A 15,422-nucleotide genomic window follows, 5' to 3' on the forward strand; every position below is an offset into this window, starting at 1 on the left:
CTCTAAGAATTTAAAAGACGTCTGAGTCAGAACATTTAAATGCTTGGGTCCCTGTAACAGCGTTTTAACACGTCTGAGTGCAGAGGGTGGAGAATCGAGCCTGATTGCGGTTCACGCCCTGTAACCTTTAAGAAGAGTAAAGAAAGGCACCCTAAAAAACGCAAGGGGACACTTACCCTAGGGAGGGACGAACAGCTGGCTTTTTGAAATTTGGGTTGGTCCTCATTTCCAAGTGCTAAATTTGCCTGCAAAACTTTTTATTTGCAGTCGTAGATCAACGATAAACAGAATTGTTAAAACACTGAGCTTAACTAAGTAGTGGCTTTTGTTGACAAGTCGATTGTGTTATTAATTCTTAATGTCTCGTCCAAGGCAGGAATTGTTATCTCAGTTTTGCAGGCGGAAAAAGTTTGGCACAGAAAAAAGCATTTTCCTTAAGTTCACAGAAGCAACGGCCTAGCTGCAAATTAAGTCCCAGCATTCTGCCTTCTCAGCTGCGTCCCCCTCTAGACCATGTTAGAAAACAAATGAGTAGTTACTTTGATGTTACTCATAAAACGATCGAGTAAACCAAATGTTCTATAAACATGAAGCGTTAAATCATAATAACCTTCAATGCCTCTTCGGCTTTGGGAGGCTCAGCTGCCCTTTGGAGTTTGATACCTTACTCCAAGAAAAAGGGGCAGAGCAAAAACATGTAATGTCAAGGGAAAATTTTTGTCTCCTGAGGCCAAACTGTGCCCATCTTTACCGCCCCTGTGTTGGTGTCATTCCTTTCAGCGAACTCCATGTTCTGGCAAAACACCCACAGCAGTCCCCGCTGCAGCCACATTAGGCCTTTGCATTACTCTTTTGCCACTGACCTCACTGTCAGTCTTCCTGGCATGCTCTTTCCTCCAGGTTCTTTTTAGGCTGTTATGTGAAAACCAGTTGTTGTTCAAGTGTGGAATGATTTGTCATTCCTGAAGGATGATTCTAGAATTAACGATAAAAAAAACTACCAACAGATCTTAGATGAAAGTTAAAGAAGCACGAAAAAAGTATTATGGAATATGATAGCTGAGTTATTTGGGGGGAAAAAGTAGACTTTGATTTTTTTCCCTTTTCCCTCAGTTCACTCATAACTGGGAAGCTGCAGCTCAGTTTTAACTTTGGCATAATGGTGGTGGTGGTGGAGAATCCTCTTGTTTAGACTCAGTGAATTGGAAAGCTCTCTTTTTAGGAGGCTCCTTTGGGACAGCTTGGAGCAAGTGGAAACGTGTGTGCTTAGAATGTGACATGTTTTGGCACTTGCAAATTTGTTTGTCCATAAAACTTGTGTAAGAGCTTGGGACCCAGGGTGGGTGATACAGGCCCTCTATAAAAGTCATCCTTGAGGTTTCTTTCCAGCTTGTAGACAACAGAAATTTGAACCTAAGATAGTGTCCTTGAAGTAGCCAGCTGTTTATTCATCTTTTTGTTTTCTTTCACTTGGTTCCACAGATTAGAATCCCAAGAAAATCAAATGGCATCCGGGGATTTCTGCTCACCTGGAGAAGGGATGGAAATACTTCAACAAGGTAAGAGTAGTCATTTGCAAAAGGTTTGATGATTTATCCAGAGAGGTCTTATCCAGGTTCTTGTGTTTTCTAGTAAAAAGGATTTATTGGCTCACACCTGTAATCCCAGCACTTTGGGAGGCCAAGGTGGGCAGATCATGAGGTCGGGAGATCGAGACCATCCTGGCTAACACGATGAAACCCCGTCTCTACTAAAAATACAAAAAATTAGCTGGGCATGGTGGCGGGCACCTGTATCCCAGCTACTCAGGAGGCTGAGGCAGGAGAATGGCGTGAACCCGGGAGGTGGAGCTTGCAGTGAGCTGAGATCGCGCCACTGCACTCCAGCCTAGGCAACAGAGCAAGACTCCGTCTCAAAAAAAAAAAAAGATTTCTAAGTTTCCCCAGTATGTTTTTCCTCACAGAAGCCTATGTTTCTGAGGAAACTGGAATACATGGAGATCCTTGAACACTCTCTTACTGGAAAACATACTATACTAATTTCTGTTAATGTTGGTTCAATATCTGCTTGTGTAGTAGACTAAAAACTCAAGATGCTCCCATGCTGATGTTAGCAAGCATATTATAAAAATAAGGGTAGCCAGCAAATTCCTTGAAGGCGTCCTTCCTACCTGTGTCTTAAATATTCTCATATCTTAGTCTCCAAAATTTCAGATCCTTCTATATCTTGAGTTATTTCCATATCTCAGATCCTTTATATATCTTGAATCCTTCAAGAGCTTGCATTTTCTATATCTTGACTATTTCCATATTGGATGCTTCAGTACCTTAGGGAAAAAGAGAGATTTTTTATTTCCCAAGAAGACTTTGGATATGATGTTCCAAAGAATGAAAATTTGGGTGTTTTGGTAAGTAGAGGTTAAAGACCCCAACAGAGAGCATATGGAAAAAGAAATGGAAAGAAAGCTCCTTGAGCATATGGAATAACCAGAGGATCTCAATTTCTTACACTTTTTTCTCATGCCTATGCTGTTTTGTATCTACATGGGTTACTTTACTCTACTGACAATTATAAGAATTTGGGCCAGCTGGCTGGATGTGGTGCCTCATGCCTGTAATCCCAGCACTTTGGGAGGCCAAGGCGGGTGGATCACCTGAGGTTGGGAGTTTGAGACCAGCCTGACCAACATGGAGAAACCCCGTCTCTACTAAAAATACAAAAATTAGAGGCCGGGCGCGGTGGCTCAGGCCTGTAATCCCAGCACTTTGGGAGGCCGAGGCGGGCGGATCACGAGGTCAGGAGATCAAGACCATCCTGGCTAACACAGTGAAACCCCGCCTCTATTAAAAATACAAAAAAAAAAAAAAAAAAAAAAAAATAGCCGGGCATGGTGGTGGGTGCCTGTAGTCCCAGCTACTGGGGAGGCTGAGGCAGGAGAATGGTGTGAATCCGGGAGGCGGAGCTTGCAGTGAGCTGAGATAGTGCCATTGCACTTCAGCTTGGGCGACAGAGGGAGACTCCGTCTCAAAAAAAAAAACAACAACAAAAATTAGCCGAGCGTGGTGGTGCATGCCTGTAATCCCAGCTACTCAGGACGCTGAGGCAGGAGAATTGTTTGAACCCGGGAGGTGGAGGTTGCAGTGAGCCAAGATTGTGCCATTGCACTCTAGCCTGGGCAACAAGAGCAAAACTCCATCTCAAAAGAAAAAAAAAAAAGAATTTGGGCCAGCTGTGGTGACTCACACCTGTAATCCCAGCACTTTGAGAGGCCAAGGTGGGAGGATCACTTGAGCCCAAGAGTTCGAGACCAGCCTGGGCAATGTAGTGAGACCCTGTCTGTAAAAAGAAAAAAAAATTAGCCAGTCATGGTGGTTTGCTTTGTAGTATCAGCTACTCAGGAGGTGGAAGGATTGCTTGATCTGGGGAGGTTAAGGCTGCAGTGAGCTGTGATTGTGCCACTGCACTCCAGCCTAGGTGACAGAGTGAGACCCTGTCTCAAGAAGAAAGAAAAATTTGGTTAGTTGAACGTTTAACTTACTCTAAGTGTATTCTGTTAGTCTTGTTTATGTGACTACACATCACATCCAAAGTTGGAACTTCACGTGTTGTTTTTTTCCCCCCTACTTCAAGAACTCTATTAATTTTGGATGAATGAGGCATTTCGTGCATTGTGATTCCTACTAATGGTCCCTTAATTTTTATTCGATTTGTCTAATATGTACCAACTGCATTTCCATTTCTTAAGATCTTACTTTATTACTTATTCCCCCTTAATATCTTTATATATAATATAAATGCTTGTTACCTTGAATATCACCCCTAGTTTATTTGTGGATTTTAAAAAAACTCATTAGATTTAGCAATCTTTCCTATAAAAATCCTAGGGGTTTTTTGGAAGTATTAAGTTATGCTCAATTATGTAAAGTAAGAGTCTGCATCTTTTTTGTTTTTTTGTACCTGTGGGGACATGATGTTAAGTGTGCAGCAAACAACTTCCTCCTTGTAACCTGAGTAAAGAGGACTTGTTACAGAACCCATACTTCAGCAAGCTTCTCCTGAATCTCTCACAGCATGTAGATGAGAGTGGCTTAAGCCTCACCCTGGCAAAGGAGCAGGCTCAGGTAAGGGCTTTGGAAGAAGAGATAAGAAGAAGGGAAAATCCTGAGAGAGAGAGAGGTTCCTACCTGAGATTTTTTGGATTTCTAGGCATGGAAGGAGGTTCGACTGCATAAGACAACATGGCTGAGGTCTGAGATTTTACATAGAGTCATTCAAGAGTTGCTTGTGGACTACTATGTGAAGATGCAAGACACAAATGTAACTTCTGAGGACAAAAAGGTGAGGCAAAGGCTGGGCGTGATGGCTCACACCTGTAATCCCAGCACTTTGGGAGCCCGATGCAAGCTGATCACTTGAGGTCAGGAGTTTGAGACCAGCCTGGCTAACATGGTAAAACCCCATCTCTACTAAAAATACAAAAATTAACCAGACACACTGGCATATGCCTATAATCCCAGCTACTTGGGAGGCTGAGGCAGGAGTATCGCTTGAACCCGGGAGGCGGAGGTTGCAGTGAGCCAAGATTGTGCCACAGCACTCCAGCCTGGGTGACAGAGCAAGACTCAGTCTCAAAAAAAAGTGAGGTGAAAGAAACCAGGTACAAGAACCACCAGGCCAACTGTGGCTTTGTCTTATGATGTGATCTAGGGGAAGTAGGAGCTTTGAGAAATGGGTTGTCAGAAGAGAAATGGACTGTAGTTATGGGAAGGAGTGGATGTGTTATCAGAGTTTGAAATACAAACATTGACAGGAGAAGTCACTTGCAGCTGAGTTATCTGAGGGGAGATGACATATTTGAGGACTTTGAAAATATGTGAAAAAATGGTTCATGAGGATGGAAGAGGTGGAGTGGGAGAAGTTTTATAGTCACCTCTTTCTGTTTTTTATTCTGTCAGTTTCATGAGACCCTTGAACAGCGGCTACTTGTAACTGAACTGATGCGGCTCTTAAGTCCTAGCCAGGAGAGGGAGATACCTCCACTGCTGGGGATGGAGAAAGCGGACCTTCTGGAACTCATGCCACTCTCAGAGGTTGGCGGGGAGATATTGGAACCAAATAAATGAAATAGTTTAATTTCTCCCATATCTTTAAAATGTTTTTTGTCAAGCTTTATTGTTTTTGTAAAAATGATACACATTCAGGGTGGTCAGACTCAAATAAGAAAAACGTTACACAGGAGCAAGTAAAAGCTGAAATACTGCATCTAGAAGCACAATATTATTATAAATAGCTTGACATAAATGGTATTATACCCTTCATGCTTATACAGAGAGTATAAGTCTGAGTGTAGTGACTTCTGCCTATAATCTTAGCACTTTGGGAGGCTGAGGTGGGAGGATCACTTGAGTCCAGGAGTTCAAGACCAGCCTGGGCAATATAGTGAGACCTCATTTCTACCAAAAAAAAAAAAAAAAAAAAGAAAAGTTAGCCAGGTGTGGTGGTGCACACCTGTAGTCCCAGCTACTCGGGAGACTGAGAAGGGAGGCTGTAGTGAGCTGTGATCATGCCACTGGCAGAGTGAGACCCTGTCTCAAAAAAAGAAAAGTACAGTCTATTTTCATGTAATATATTTCGGATTTCTTTTCAAGTCAATACATAAATGTATATTAGATGATACCTTTTATAGCACTCTTAGCAAAGTATCTAGGCACATAGTGCTTAGTGTTATGTCATCAGTTTAAATCTCTGCTAGGATTCTACTGTATGGATGTAGAATAATTTGCTTAACCTTATTGATGGATATTAAGGTTGTTTCCACATTTTTGCTGTTAGAAACCACAGGGAGATGAACATGCTGGTTCATATGTGTCTTTACCTTTGTATGATTATTTTTGTAGTGTTGGTGCTAAAAGTGGGATTCCTGAGTCAGTGCATACTCATATACAATATTGGTACCTAATGCCAAACTGCTATCCAGAAAGGTATTTTCAGGACTCCTGGATCCCCCATGTGCTCACCAACATGGGGTCTTAACAGTCATTTTATTCTTCGCTAATGGATAGGTGAAAATGAGTCTCTCTGATGTCTCTTGATGCATTTTCTTTGGCTATTGTTCGGGTTATCATCATGTATTCATTGCTGAGATGTCCTAGTTCCTACAGTCTATTTGCATTTCTGCTTTTACTTCTGTGACTAGGATTTTGTGTGGATGAGGGCTCGGCTACAGCAAGAAGTAGAGGAGCAGCTCAAAAAGAAATGTTTCACTCTGCTCTGCTACTATGATCCCAATTCAGGTGAGTGCTAGCTCTCTGTTCTGCTCACAGCTGGACTTCAGGGTTCCTGGTCTGCTCTTTTGAGACTAATATATTTTGATTTTAGATTTGGGACAGAGGTTTAGACCCATCAGAGATGCTTATTTGTTTCATTGCTGGTGGAATAAAAACAAGGACTTTTTTTTGAGATGGAGTTTCGCTCCTGTTGCCCAGGCTAGAGTGCAATGGTGCCATTTCTGTTCACTGCAACCTCTGCCTCCCAGGTCCAAGTGATTCTCCTGCCTCAGCCTCCCGAGTAGCTGGGATTACAGCCATGCGGCACCCCGCTCAGCTAATTTTGTATTTTTAGTAGAGATGGGGTTTCTCCATGTTGATTAGGCTGGTCTGGAACTCCCGACCTCAAGTGATCCTCCTGCCTGGGCCTCCCAAAGTGCTGAGATTACAGGTGTGAGCCACCACGCCCGGCCAAAACAAGGACTTTTGTAAGGACTCTTTATTCAGCAAGATACCAAGTGGGAGTGTCCTCCTGCTGCAGGGAAGGATGAGTTCTCTCAGGAGGTTCAGAATGGTTTAGGGAGGAAAGTTCAGACTCATAGAACACCTTATACTCTCTGTATAAACTTGGAGGGTATAATACCATTTATGTCAAGCTGTTTATAATAATGTGTTTCTAGATGTAGTATTCATATTTCAGCTTTTACTTGCTTCTGTATAATGATTTTCTTATTTGAGTCTGACCACCCTGAATGTGTATCTTTTTTTTTTTTTTGAGACGGAGTCTCGCTCTGTCCCCCAGGTTGGAGTGCAGTGGCGTGGTCTCAGCTCACTGCAAGCTCCACCTCCCAGGTTCACTCCATTCTCCTGCCTCAGCCTCCCAAGTAGCTGGAATTACAAGTGCCTGCCATCACGCCTGGCTAATTTTTTGTATTTTTAGTAGAGTTGGGGTTTCACCATGTTAGCCAGGATGGTCTCAATCTCCCGACCTCAGGTGATCTACCCGCCTTGGGCTCCCAAAGTCCTGGGATTACAGGCATGAGCCACCACACTTGGCCTCCCTAAACCATTTCTATGACTTAAGAATTAAGGTCCGGGCCTGGCGCGGTGGCTCACGCCTGTAATCCCAGCACTTTGGAAGACCGAGGTGGGTGGATCATGAAGTCAGGCATTCAAGACCAACCTGGCCAACATAGTGAAACCCCATCTCTACTAAAAATACAAAAAATTAGCTGGGTGTGGTGGCGGGCGTGTGTAATCCCAGCTTCTTGGGAGGCTTAGGCAGGAGAATTGCTTGAACCTGGGAGATGGAGGTTGCAGTGAGCTGAGATTGTGCCACTGCATCCAGCCAAGGTGACAGTGCAAGACTCCATCTCAAAAAAAAAAAAAAAAAAAAGAATTAAGGTCCAAATCTGGAATCAAAGGTAAGAGTGAAGATAATTTATTTAATAATTATGAGAACCAGACGCCCCCCTCCTCCTCTTTTTTTTTAAACTCTGTCACCCAGGCTGGAGTGCAGTGGCACAATCAAACCTCACTGCAGCCTCGACCTTCTGGACTCAAGTGATCCTCTCACCTCAGCCTCCCAAGTAGCTGGCACTACAGGCACATAGTATGCCTAACTAATATTTTAGAATTTTTTTGTAGAGACAGGGTCTCACTATGTTGCCCAAACTGGTCTTGAACTCTTGGGCTCAAGCAATCTTCCTGCCTTGGCTAGGATTGAGGTGCTAGGATTGCAGGCATGAGCCACCATGCCCAGCCCAGAATGGGGCCATTTTTAATGATTATTAGAAGAAAACCTGTTATTAGGCAGGATTTGTGGGGCTAGATATAGGATAGGGGCACTGGGAAGTTGCTTTAGAGGGGTTGTAGCGATTAGGGTTTTCCTGTCAGTCCTCTGCCCCCTTTGCCCAGATGCTGACAGTGAAACCGTGAAGGCAGCAAAGGTGTGGAAACTCGCAGAGGTTCTGGTGGGTGAGCAGCAGCAGTGCCAGGATGCCAAGAGCCAACAGAAGGAACAGATGTTGCTGCTGGAGAAGAAGAGTGCTACTTACTCCCAGGTTTATCAGGGCATGGGACAGCCCCTTTCCTTTATCCTGACCCCAGGAGCACTTTTGGGGAAGCCAAAGATTCCTGATCTACGCTCCTTTCTACTATATTTGTGCCCTCTTCTTCCTCCATCTGGGGCTCAGGTGCTTCTCCGCTGCCTCACTTTGCTGCAGAGGCTTCTTCAGGAACACCGGCTGAAGACTCAATCCGAGCTAGACCGCATCAATGCCCAGTACCTGGAAGTCAAATGCAGTGCTATGATCCTTAAGCTGAGGTGAGCTGTGACCCCTGTGGATCTAAGGGATTCTGTCTCACATATCAGCCCTCTATCCCTCACCCTAATCTCTTTCCTCTCCCTTATCCTAGCACCTTGTGGGTATCCAGTAAATGTCACATAGGAGTATTACCTTTTGGATTACCCAAAAGCTTTCAACATCCTTGAGACTTTTCTTTTACAGCCTTCTGAAATAGGCACTTTACTGTGAGATCAATTGCTCGGGAATTTAGAGTGACCTTGTTTATCCTATCAGTGCTTAGCCCACGCCTTGACCATCAGCAGGTACTGTGTCCATTCCCAATCCTGCTGCTATCAGGGACCTTCCACTTGCCATTTCTTTCTTCCCTCTGTCAGGATGGAGGAGCTAAAGATTTTGTCCGACACTTACACTGTTGAGAAAGTGGAAGTTCATCGTCTGATTAGGTGAGAACTCCTAAGAGTCTGGTACAGCTGTTCACAGGTGATTCTCACATTCCCTAAACTCATTTATTTAAAGATGTTGCCATTTTTGGCCAGGCACGGTGGCTCACACCTGTAATCCCAGCACTTTGGGAGGCTGAGGTCGGCGGATTGCTTGAGGTCAGGAGTTTGAGACCAGCCTGGCCAGTATGGTGAAACCCTGTCTCTACTAAAAAATGCAAAAATTAGCGTGCATGGTGGTGTGTGCCTGTGGTTCCAACTGCTCGGGAGGCTGAGGCAGGAGAATCGCTTGAACTCAGGAGGCGGAGGCCGCAGTGAGCCAAGATCATACCATTGCACTCCAGCCTCCATGACAGAGCGAGACTCCGTCTCAAAAAAAGAAAGAAAAAGTTTTCATTTTTGTCTACTACTTTCTGAGGAGCAGCATCCTTATATTGTACCTTCTCTGCCCGGGCTCTTAGGGACCGTTTGGAGGGAGCCATTCACCTACAGGAGCAGGACATGGAGAAGTCAAGACAGGTCCTGAACTCCTATGAGGTCCTTGGGGAAGAGTTTGACAGGCTGGTGAAAGAGTACACCGTACTCAAGCAGGCAACGGAGAACAAGCGGTGGGCTCTCCTGGAGTTCAACAAGGCCTATCGTTGAGCTCTGGCAGGGCCAGGAAACATGGCTTCTGCACAGCTGCTGCCTCCTAATCTTCCTGCTAGTAGGACCACCTTCACCTGGGGCTGCCTTCACTACAAGGGAGTGTGGAAATGCTTACGCTTACTTGAAACGCTGCAGTCATTTAGGCACCCTCGTGGTTTCCCTTTATTTTTTATAATGACTGGGCCTCTTCTGGAAAATCTAGCAAGCAGATTTATATAATTTTTATGCATAGCTGTGTGTCAGTGTCAGCCCTGTATTATATTTGATTATCTCCTGAATAAAGTTATGATATTATATCTTAGAATTTTAGTCATTTTCCTTGGGCAAAGATGGAAAAAGAACATTGAAGGCTATGTGGGTAAGGAGGGGGGAACTGAGTGGATCCAAATAGAGACAGATATATGATGCTTATGCAAAGAGTAAGAAGTAGATGTGCCAGCTTGCCTACATCAAGTCTTAGAGGCTTCATTTTGGGAGAGTACAGTGGATTAAATTTGGGCTTGCTCTTGAAGAACTATAATGTCCAAAGGAGTGCTAGATGCTCAGGCAGGTAGGGAGCTATTTTCTAACTATGGGTATCAGTGTGGGAGTTATAATAAAGCAGCTGAGCCTGGGAGCAGTGACTCACACCTGTAATTCCAGCACTTTGGGAGGCCAAGGCAAGAGGATCACTTGAGCCCAGCTGTTCGAGACCAGCCTGGGCAACATAGCAAGACCCCTGTCTCTATGAAAAACACTTTTTTTTTTTTTTTTTGAGACAGAGTCTCACTCTGTCGCCATGCTGGAGTGCAGTGGCGTGATCTCAGCTCACTGCAGCCTCCACCTCCTAGGCTCAAGCAATTCTTGTGCATCAGCCTCCCTAGTAGCTGGGATTACAGGCATGCACCACCATGGCCAGCTAATGTTTGTATTTTTAGTAGAGACAGGGTTTTGCCATGTTGGTCAGGTTGGTCTCGAACTCCTGACCTCAAATGATCCGCCCACCTCGGCCTTGTGAAGTGCTGGGATTACAGGCGTGAGCCACCACACTCAGCTGAAAAAATTGTTTTAATTAGCAAGTGTGATGGTATGTGCCTGTAGTGCCAATATCTCAGGAGGCTGAGGTAGGAGGATCACTTGAACCCAGGAGGTCAAGGCTGCCCTGAGCCATGATGGCACCACTGCACTCAGCCTGGGTGGCAGAGTGAGACCCTGTCTCAAAAAAAAAAAAAAGTAGCCAGTGTCCAGCTCAGTTATAGGAAAGGACACAAGCCACTTGTGTTCCTGGTTCCCTTGGTATGGTTTGAGGGCTACATTTTCCTCTAAAAGCAGAGGTTTGGAGGAGATCCCCCTGAGGAACCAAGTTCAACAGTCTACTTAGCTTAGAACAAGGCAGAGTCCTGGCTGGCGTCAAAATAGGGGACTATGAATAGAAACAGAAGGCCTCCACATTTATTTAGAAAAGCCTACTCAGTTTCTGAAACCACTTTCTAGGGAAGCTGTCTTGGGGTATTCTTCTGCTAATATAAAATGATGATCTGGATTTATTTACAAGAACAATTAATGTCTTTGACTCAACTTTTTTTTTCTCTTTTTTTTTTGAAACAGGGTCTCACTTTGTTGCCCAGGCTGGAGTGTAGTGGCATAAACATGGTTCACTGAGGCCTCAACCTCCCAGGCTCAAATTATCCTTCCACCTTAGCCCCGTAAGTAGCTGGGACTACAAGCATGTGCCACCATGCCCAGCTAATTTGTGTGTGTGTGTGTGTGTATGTGTGTGTGTGTGTGTGTATATATATATATATTTTTTTAGATAGTCTCGCTCTGTCGCCCTGGCTGGAGTGCAGTGGCACAATCTTGGCTTACCGCAACCTCTGTCTCCTGGGTTCAAGCGATTCTTGTGCCTCAGCCTCCCGAGTAGCTGGGATTACAGATATGTGCCACCACACCTGGCTAATTTTTGTATTTTTAGTAGAGACGGGGTTTCACCATGTTGGCCAGGCTGGTCTTGAACTCCTGACTTTAGGCAATCCACCCGCCTCAGCCTCCCAAAGTCCTGGGATTACAGGTGTGAGCCACTGCGCCTGGTCAATTTTTGTATTTTTTGTAGAGATCAATTGCTCAGAGATTCAGAGTGACCTTGTTTATCCTATCAGTGTTTAACCCACACCTTGACCGTTGGCAGGCACTGTGCCCAATCCTAACCCTGCTCCTATCAGAGATCTTCCACTTGACATTTCTTTCTTCCCTCTGTCAGGATGGAGGAGCTAAAGATTTTGTCCAGGCTGGGCGTGGTGGCTCACCTGTAATCCCAGAATTTTGAGAGGTGGAGGTGGGTGGATCATCTGAAGTCAGGAGTTTGAGACCAGCCTGGCCAACATGGTGAAACCCCATCTCTACTAAAAATACAAAAATTAGCCAGGCGTGGTGGTGCATACCTATAATCCCAACTACTAGGGAGGCTGAGGCAGGAGAATTACTTGAACCCGGGAGGTAGAGGTTGCAGTGAGCCAAGATTGCGCCACTGCACTCCAGCCTGGGTGACAGAGCAAGACTCCATCTCCAAAAAAAAAAAAAAAAAGATTTTGTCCAACATGCCACTGCACTGCAACCTGGGTGACAAAGTGAGACCCTGTTTTTCAAAAAACAAAATTGAATTTTTCAGTAGGCTGGTGGTTACTGTATTAGTGCAGATATAGAATATTTACATCATTGCAGAAAGTTCTATTGGACAGGGCTGTAAGCCTATATTTCCTCAAAACTGGAAGTAGGTCTACAGACTTGATTAGATTTGGGTGAAACAATTTTGCAAAGAATACTTAATAAATGACATTACATACTTCACATTACATTACGCTGGAGACATCAGGTCAGAATTTGTCACTTAATTATGCTCAGTTTCATTGCTTGGTTAAGGTGGGAACTGTCAGATACCACATAGTGCTATTTCTCTGGTGTATAAAAATCCGTTTCCTCTTTGTAAGTAGCAGCTGGAAATGAACTTCAAAAATCTCAAAATAGTTCTTCCTGATACTTATAGTATTTAGCATTTCTTCAGTCAATTAGTTTTGGTATACTAATCATCTTGAATCATACTAAAGTTTTAGTATTTGAAATAGTAAGGATAAAAACTTTTAAAATGGACCTTGACGCCAGGCGCAGTGGCTCAAGCCTATAATCCCAGCATCTTGGGAGACCGAGGCTGATGGATCACTTGAGGACAGGAGTTCGAAACCAGCCTGGCCAACATGGCGAAACCCTATCTCTACTAAAAATACAAAAATCAGCCAGGTGTGGTGGTGCATGCCTGTAATCCCAGCTACTCGGGAGGCTGAGGCACGAGAATCACTTGAACCCAGGAGGCAGAGGTTGAGGTGAGCTGAGATCATACCATTGCACTCCAGCCTGGGTGACAGAGTGAGACTCTGTCTCAAAAAAAAAAAAAAAAAAAATGGACCTTGATGAGGTGCAGTGACTCACCCCTGTAATCCCAGCACTTTGGGAGGCCGAGGCAGGTGGATCACTTGAGGTCAGGATTTCGAGACCAGCCTGGCCAGGATGGTGAAACCCCACCTCTACTAAAAATAAAAAAATTAGCCAGGCATAGGGGCACGTGGCTGGAGTCCTAGCTACTCAGGAGGCTAAGGTGGAGGATTACTTGAACCTGGAATGGGGAGGTAGCAGTTAGCCACCACTGCATTCCAGCCTTGGTGACAGAGTGAGACTGTTTCTAAATAAATAAATAAAAACTGTGTCCTCAATGTTTATAACCTATACACAGTAGTGGACACACAAAACAGTCTAAGAACATAAAGTAACAAGAAGTGCAAATACATATGGTTGCAAACCAGAAGTGAATCAAGAATAGAATTTGGGGGCTGGGTACAGTGGCTCATGCCTGTAATCCCAGCACTTCAGATGGTCAAGCAGGGAGGATTGCTTGAGTCCAGGAGTTTGAGACCAGCCCGGAAGCATAGGGAGAACCTGTCTTTACAAAAATAATTTTTAAAAAATTTTTGTTTGTATTTTTGTTTTTGTTTTTTTCCTCCTTCGTAGGGGAAAAGGAACAAAAGTCATGTCCATTGTGGCCTGAGGGAGCACTACAGGTGTTTCTCTTGGTCCATTCATTCTGCACATTGACTGGAGGTGGAAGATTTGTTGGAGGTGCCCTTCGTACATGCTGCTCTCTGTTGTGGCAAAGATGGGAAGGAGCCTTGGAGGACAAGTAGAACGGGCTGCATGAAAGTGACAGCTGAGGGGCCGGGCGCCATGGCTCATGCCTGTAATCCCAGCACTTTGGGAGGCTGAGGCAGGCGGATCATGAGGTCAAGAGATTGGGACCATCCTGGCCAACATGGCAAAACCCCGTCTCTACTAAAAATACAAAAATTAGCCAGGCGTGGTGGCGAGCACCTGTAGTCCCAGCTACTTGGGAGGCTGAGGCAGGAGAATCACTTGAACCTAGGAAGCAGAGGTTGCAGTGAGCCGAGATCACGCCACTGCACTCCACGCCTGGCAACAGAGCGAGACTTCTCAAAAAAAAAAAGAGAAAGTGACAGTTGAGGGTTAGCATCTTGGACCTTAGCTGCTCTCTTTCCCTCACACTGCTCAGAAAAGATTTGCATTTACTGCCTCCCTTCATTCTTTCAGTCGAACCTCTCTTTACTTGCCTCTTACCAAGTCTGATAAGTCTTATAGATTATTCCCTTGTGATGAGAGGCAAAGGAAATCACCTTCAGAACTTAGAATAGGATCAACTCTGGGACTCTTGGATAAACAAAATCTGTTTCCTGAATATTCTCCATGAAAGGTGAATATGGAGGTGTCCTGGGGAGTGACTGCACTCTTCCTTGGCCACCACAATCAGGAGACCCAGCGCCCCCTAAGGGCCAGCTTTGGCATCTCCAAAGGAGAAGGGTGCCCCTCACCCTATAAACAATCTCTCCATATTGGCTGGGCGCGGTGGCTCACGCCTGTAATCCCAGCAATTCTTTGGGGGGAGGCTGAGGCAGGCAGATCACTTGAGCTCAGGAGTTTGAGACCAGCCTGGCCAACATGGTGAAACCAGGTATCTACTGAAAATACAAAATTAGCCAGGTGTGGTGGTGCACACCTGTAATCGAGAGGCTGAGGCATGATAATAGCTTGAACCTGGGAGTTGGCGGCTGCAGTAAGGCAAGATGGGGCCACTACCCTACATCCTGGGCAACAAAGCAAGACTCTGTTTTGAAAAAAAAATCTGTCCACATTATCCATCTTGAAGGACCTGGACTAGGTTTTGTTAAAGGAACTAGCAGGCTTCCTTATACCTTGAGACAGCAAAAATATGAGTGAATTTACAATGGACTAAACAATGTGTAGAAATAATTTACCCTAAAAGATGGTTTGTTTTTGAGTTGCTGAGGTCCAGCCAAAGTGGCTAAGTTCTGGTCTCAGGAAAAAACAACTGAAGTTTGGAGAGTCCTAAATTTACCAAGCCTGGCTGAATAAAGAATGTGTAACCAAAAGCAAATGACCTGCCTAGGATTTAGAAAAGGGTTATCTAAAGAGCAAGGTTGGCCAGGCACGGTAGCTTACGCCTGTAATTCCAGTACTTTGGGAGGCCGAGGCGGGTGGAACACCTGAGGTCAGGAGTTTGAGACCAGCCTGGCCAACATGGTAAAACCCTGTCTCTTCTAAAAATACAAAAATTAGCCAGGCATGGTGGCTTGTGCCTATAGTCCCAGCTACTCGGGAGGCTGAGGCAGGAGAATTGCTTGAATCCAGGAAGCAGAGGTTGT

The 15,422-nt window shown here is 44.8% G+C and overlaps 1 protein-coding gene across 3 annotated transcripts; it reads left to right on the forward strand.

Annotated features, from left to right (window-relative positions):
- Positions 1-1,485: 1,485 nt before the first annotated feature.
- Positions 1,486-9,967, forward strand: LOC105499624 (HAUS augmin like complex subunit 4). 3 transcript variants are annotated; one of them, XM_011772340.2, is made up of 9 exons: positions 1,486-1,559; positions 3,979-4,121; positions 4,207-4,338; positions 4,956-5,090; positions 6,197-6,293; positions 8,163-8,329; positions 8,492-8,592; positions 8,950-9,018; positions 9,477-9,967. In XM_011772340.2, exons 1-9 carry the CDS (start codon positions 1,505-1,507, stop codon positions 9,658-9,660), a joined length of 1,083 nt encoding a protein of 360 aa, XP_011770642.2. In that variant the 5' UTR covers positions 1,486-1,504; the 3' UTR covers positions 9,661-9,967. The 3 variants fall into 3 exon arrangements, with proteins under 3 accessions (XP_011770642.2, XP_011770640.2, XP_011770639.2); XM_011772338.2 differs by having other exon boundaries at positions 8,184-8,329; positions 8,462-8,592; XM_011772337.2 differs by having other exon boundaries at positions 1,489-1,559; positions 8,462-8,592.
- The last annotated feature ends 5,455 nt before the right edge of the window (positions 9,968-15,422 follow it).

The sequence above is a fragment of the Macaca nemestrina genome, chromosome 7, assembly GCF_043159975.1.
Source record: "Macaca nemestrina isolate mMacNem1 chromosome 7, mMacNem.hap1, whole genome shotgun sequence".
Lineage (NCBI taxonomy): Eukaryota > Metazoa > Chordata > Mammalia > Primates > Cercopithecidae > Macaca > Macaca nemestrina.

What these genes read in the sequence shown, in the direction of transcription:
- LOC105499624 (XM_011772337.2), top strand. Translation starts at nt 1,505, where the DNA reads ATGGCATCCGGGGATTTCTGCTCACCTGGAGAAGGGATGGAAATACTT. An exon ending in GATGGAAATACTTCAACAAG is followed by an intron (nt 1,560 to 3,978) that starts GTAAGAGTAGTC and finishes CATGATGTTAAG; the next exon opens with TGTGCAGCAAACAACTTCCT. An exon ending in AGAGTGCTACTTACTCCCAG is followed by an intron (nt 8,330 to 8,461) that starts GTTTATCAGGGC and finishes TCTGGGGCTCAG; the next exon opens with GTGCTTCTCCGCTGCCTCAC.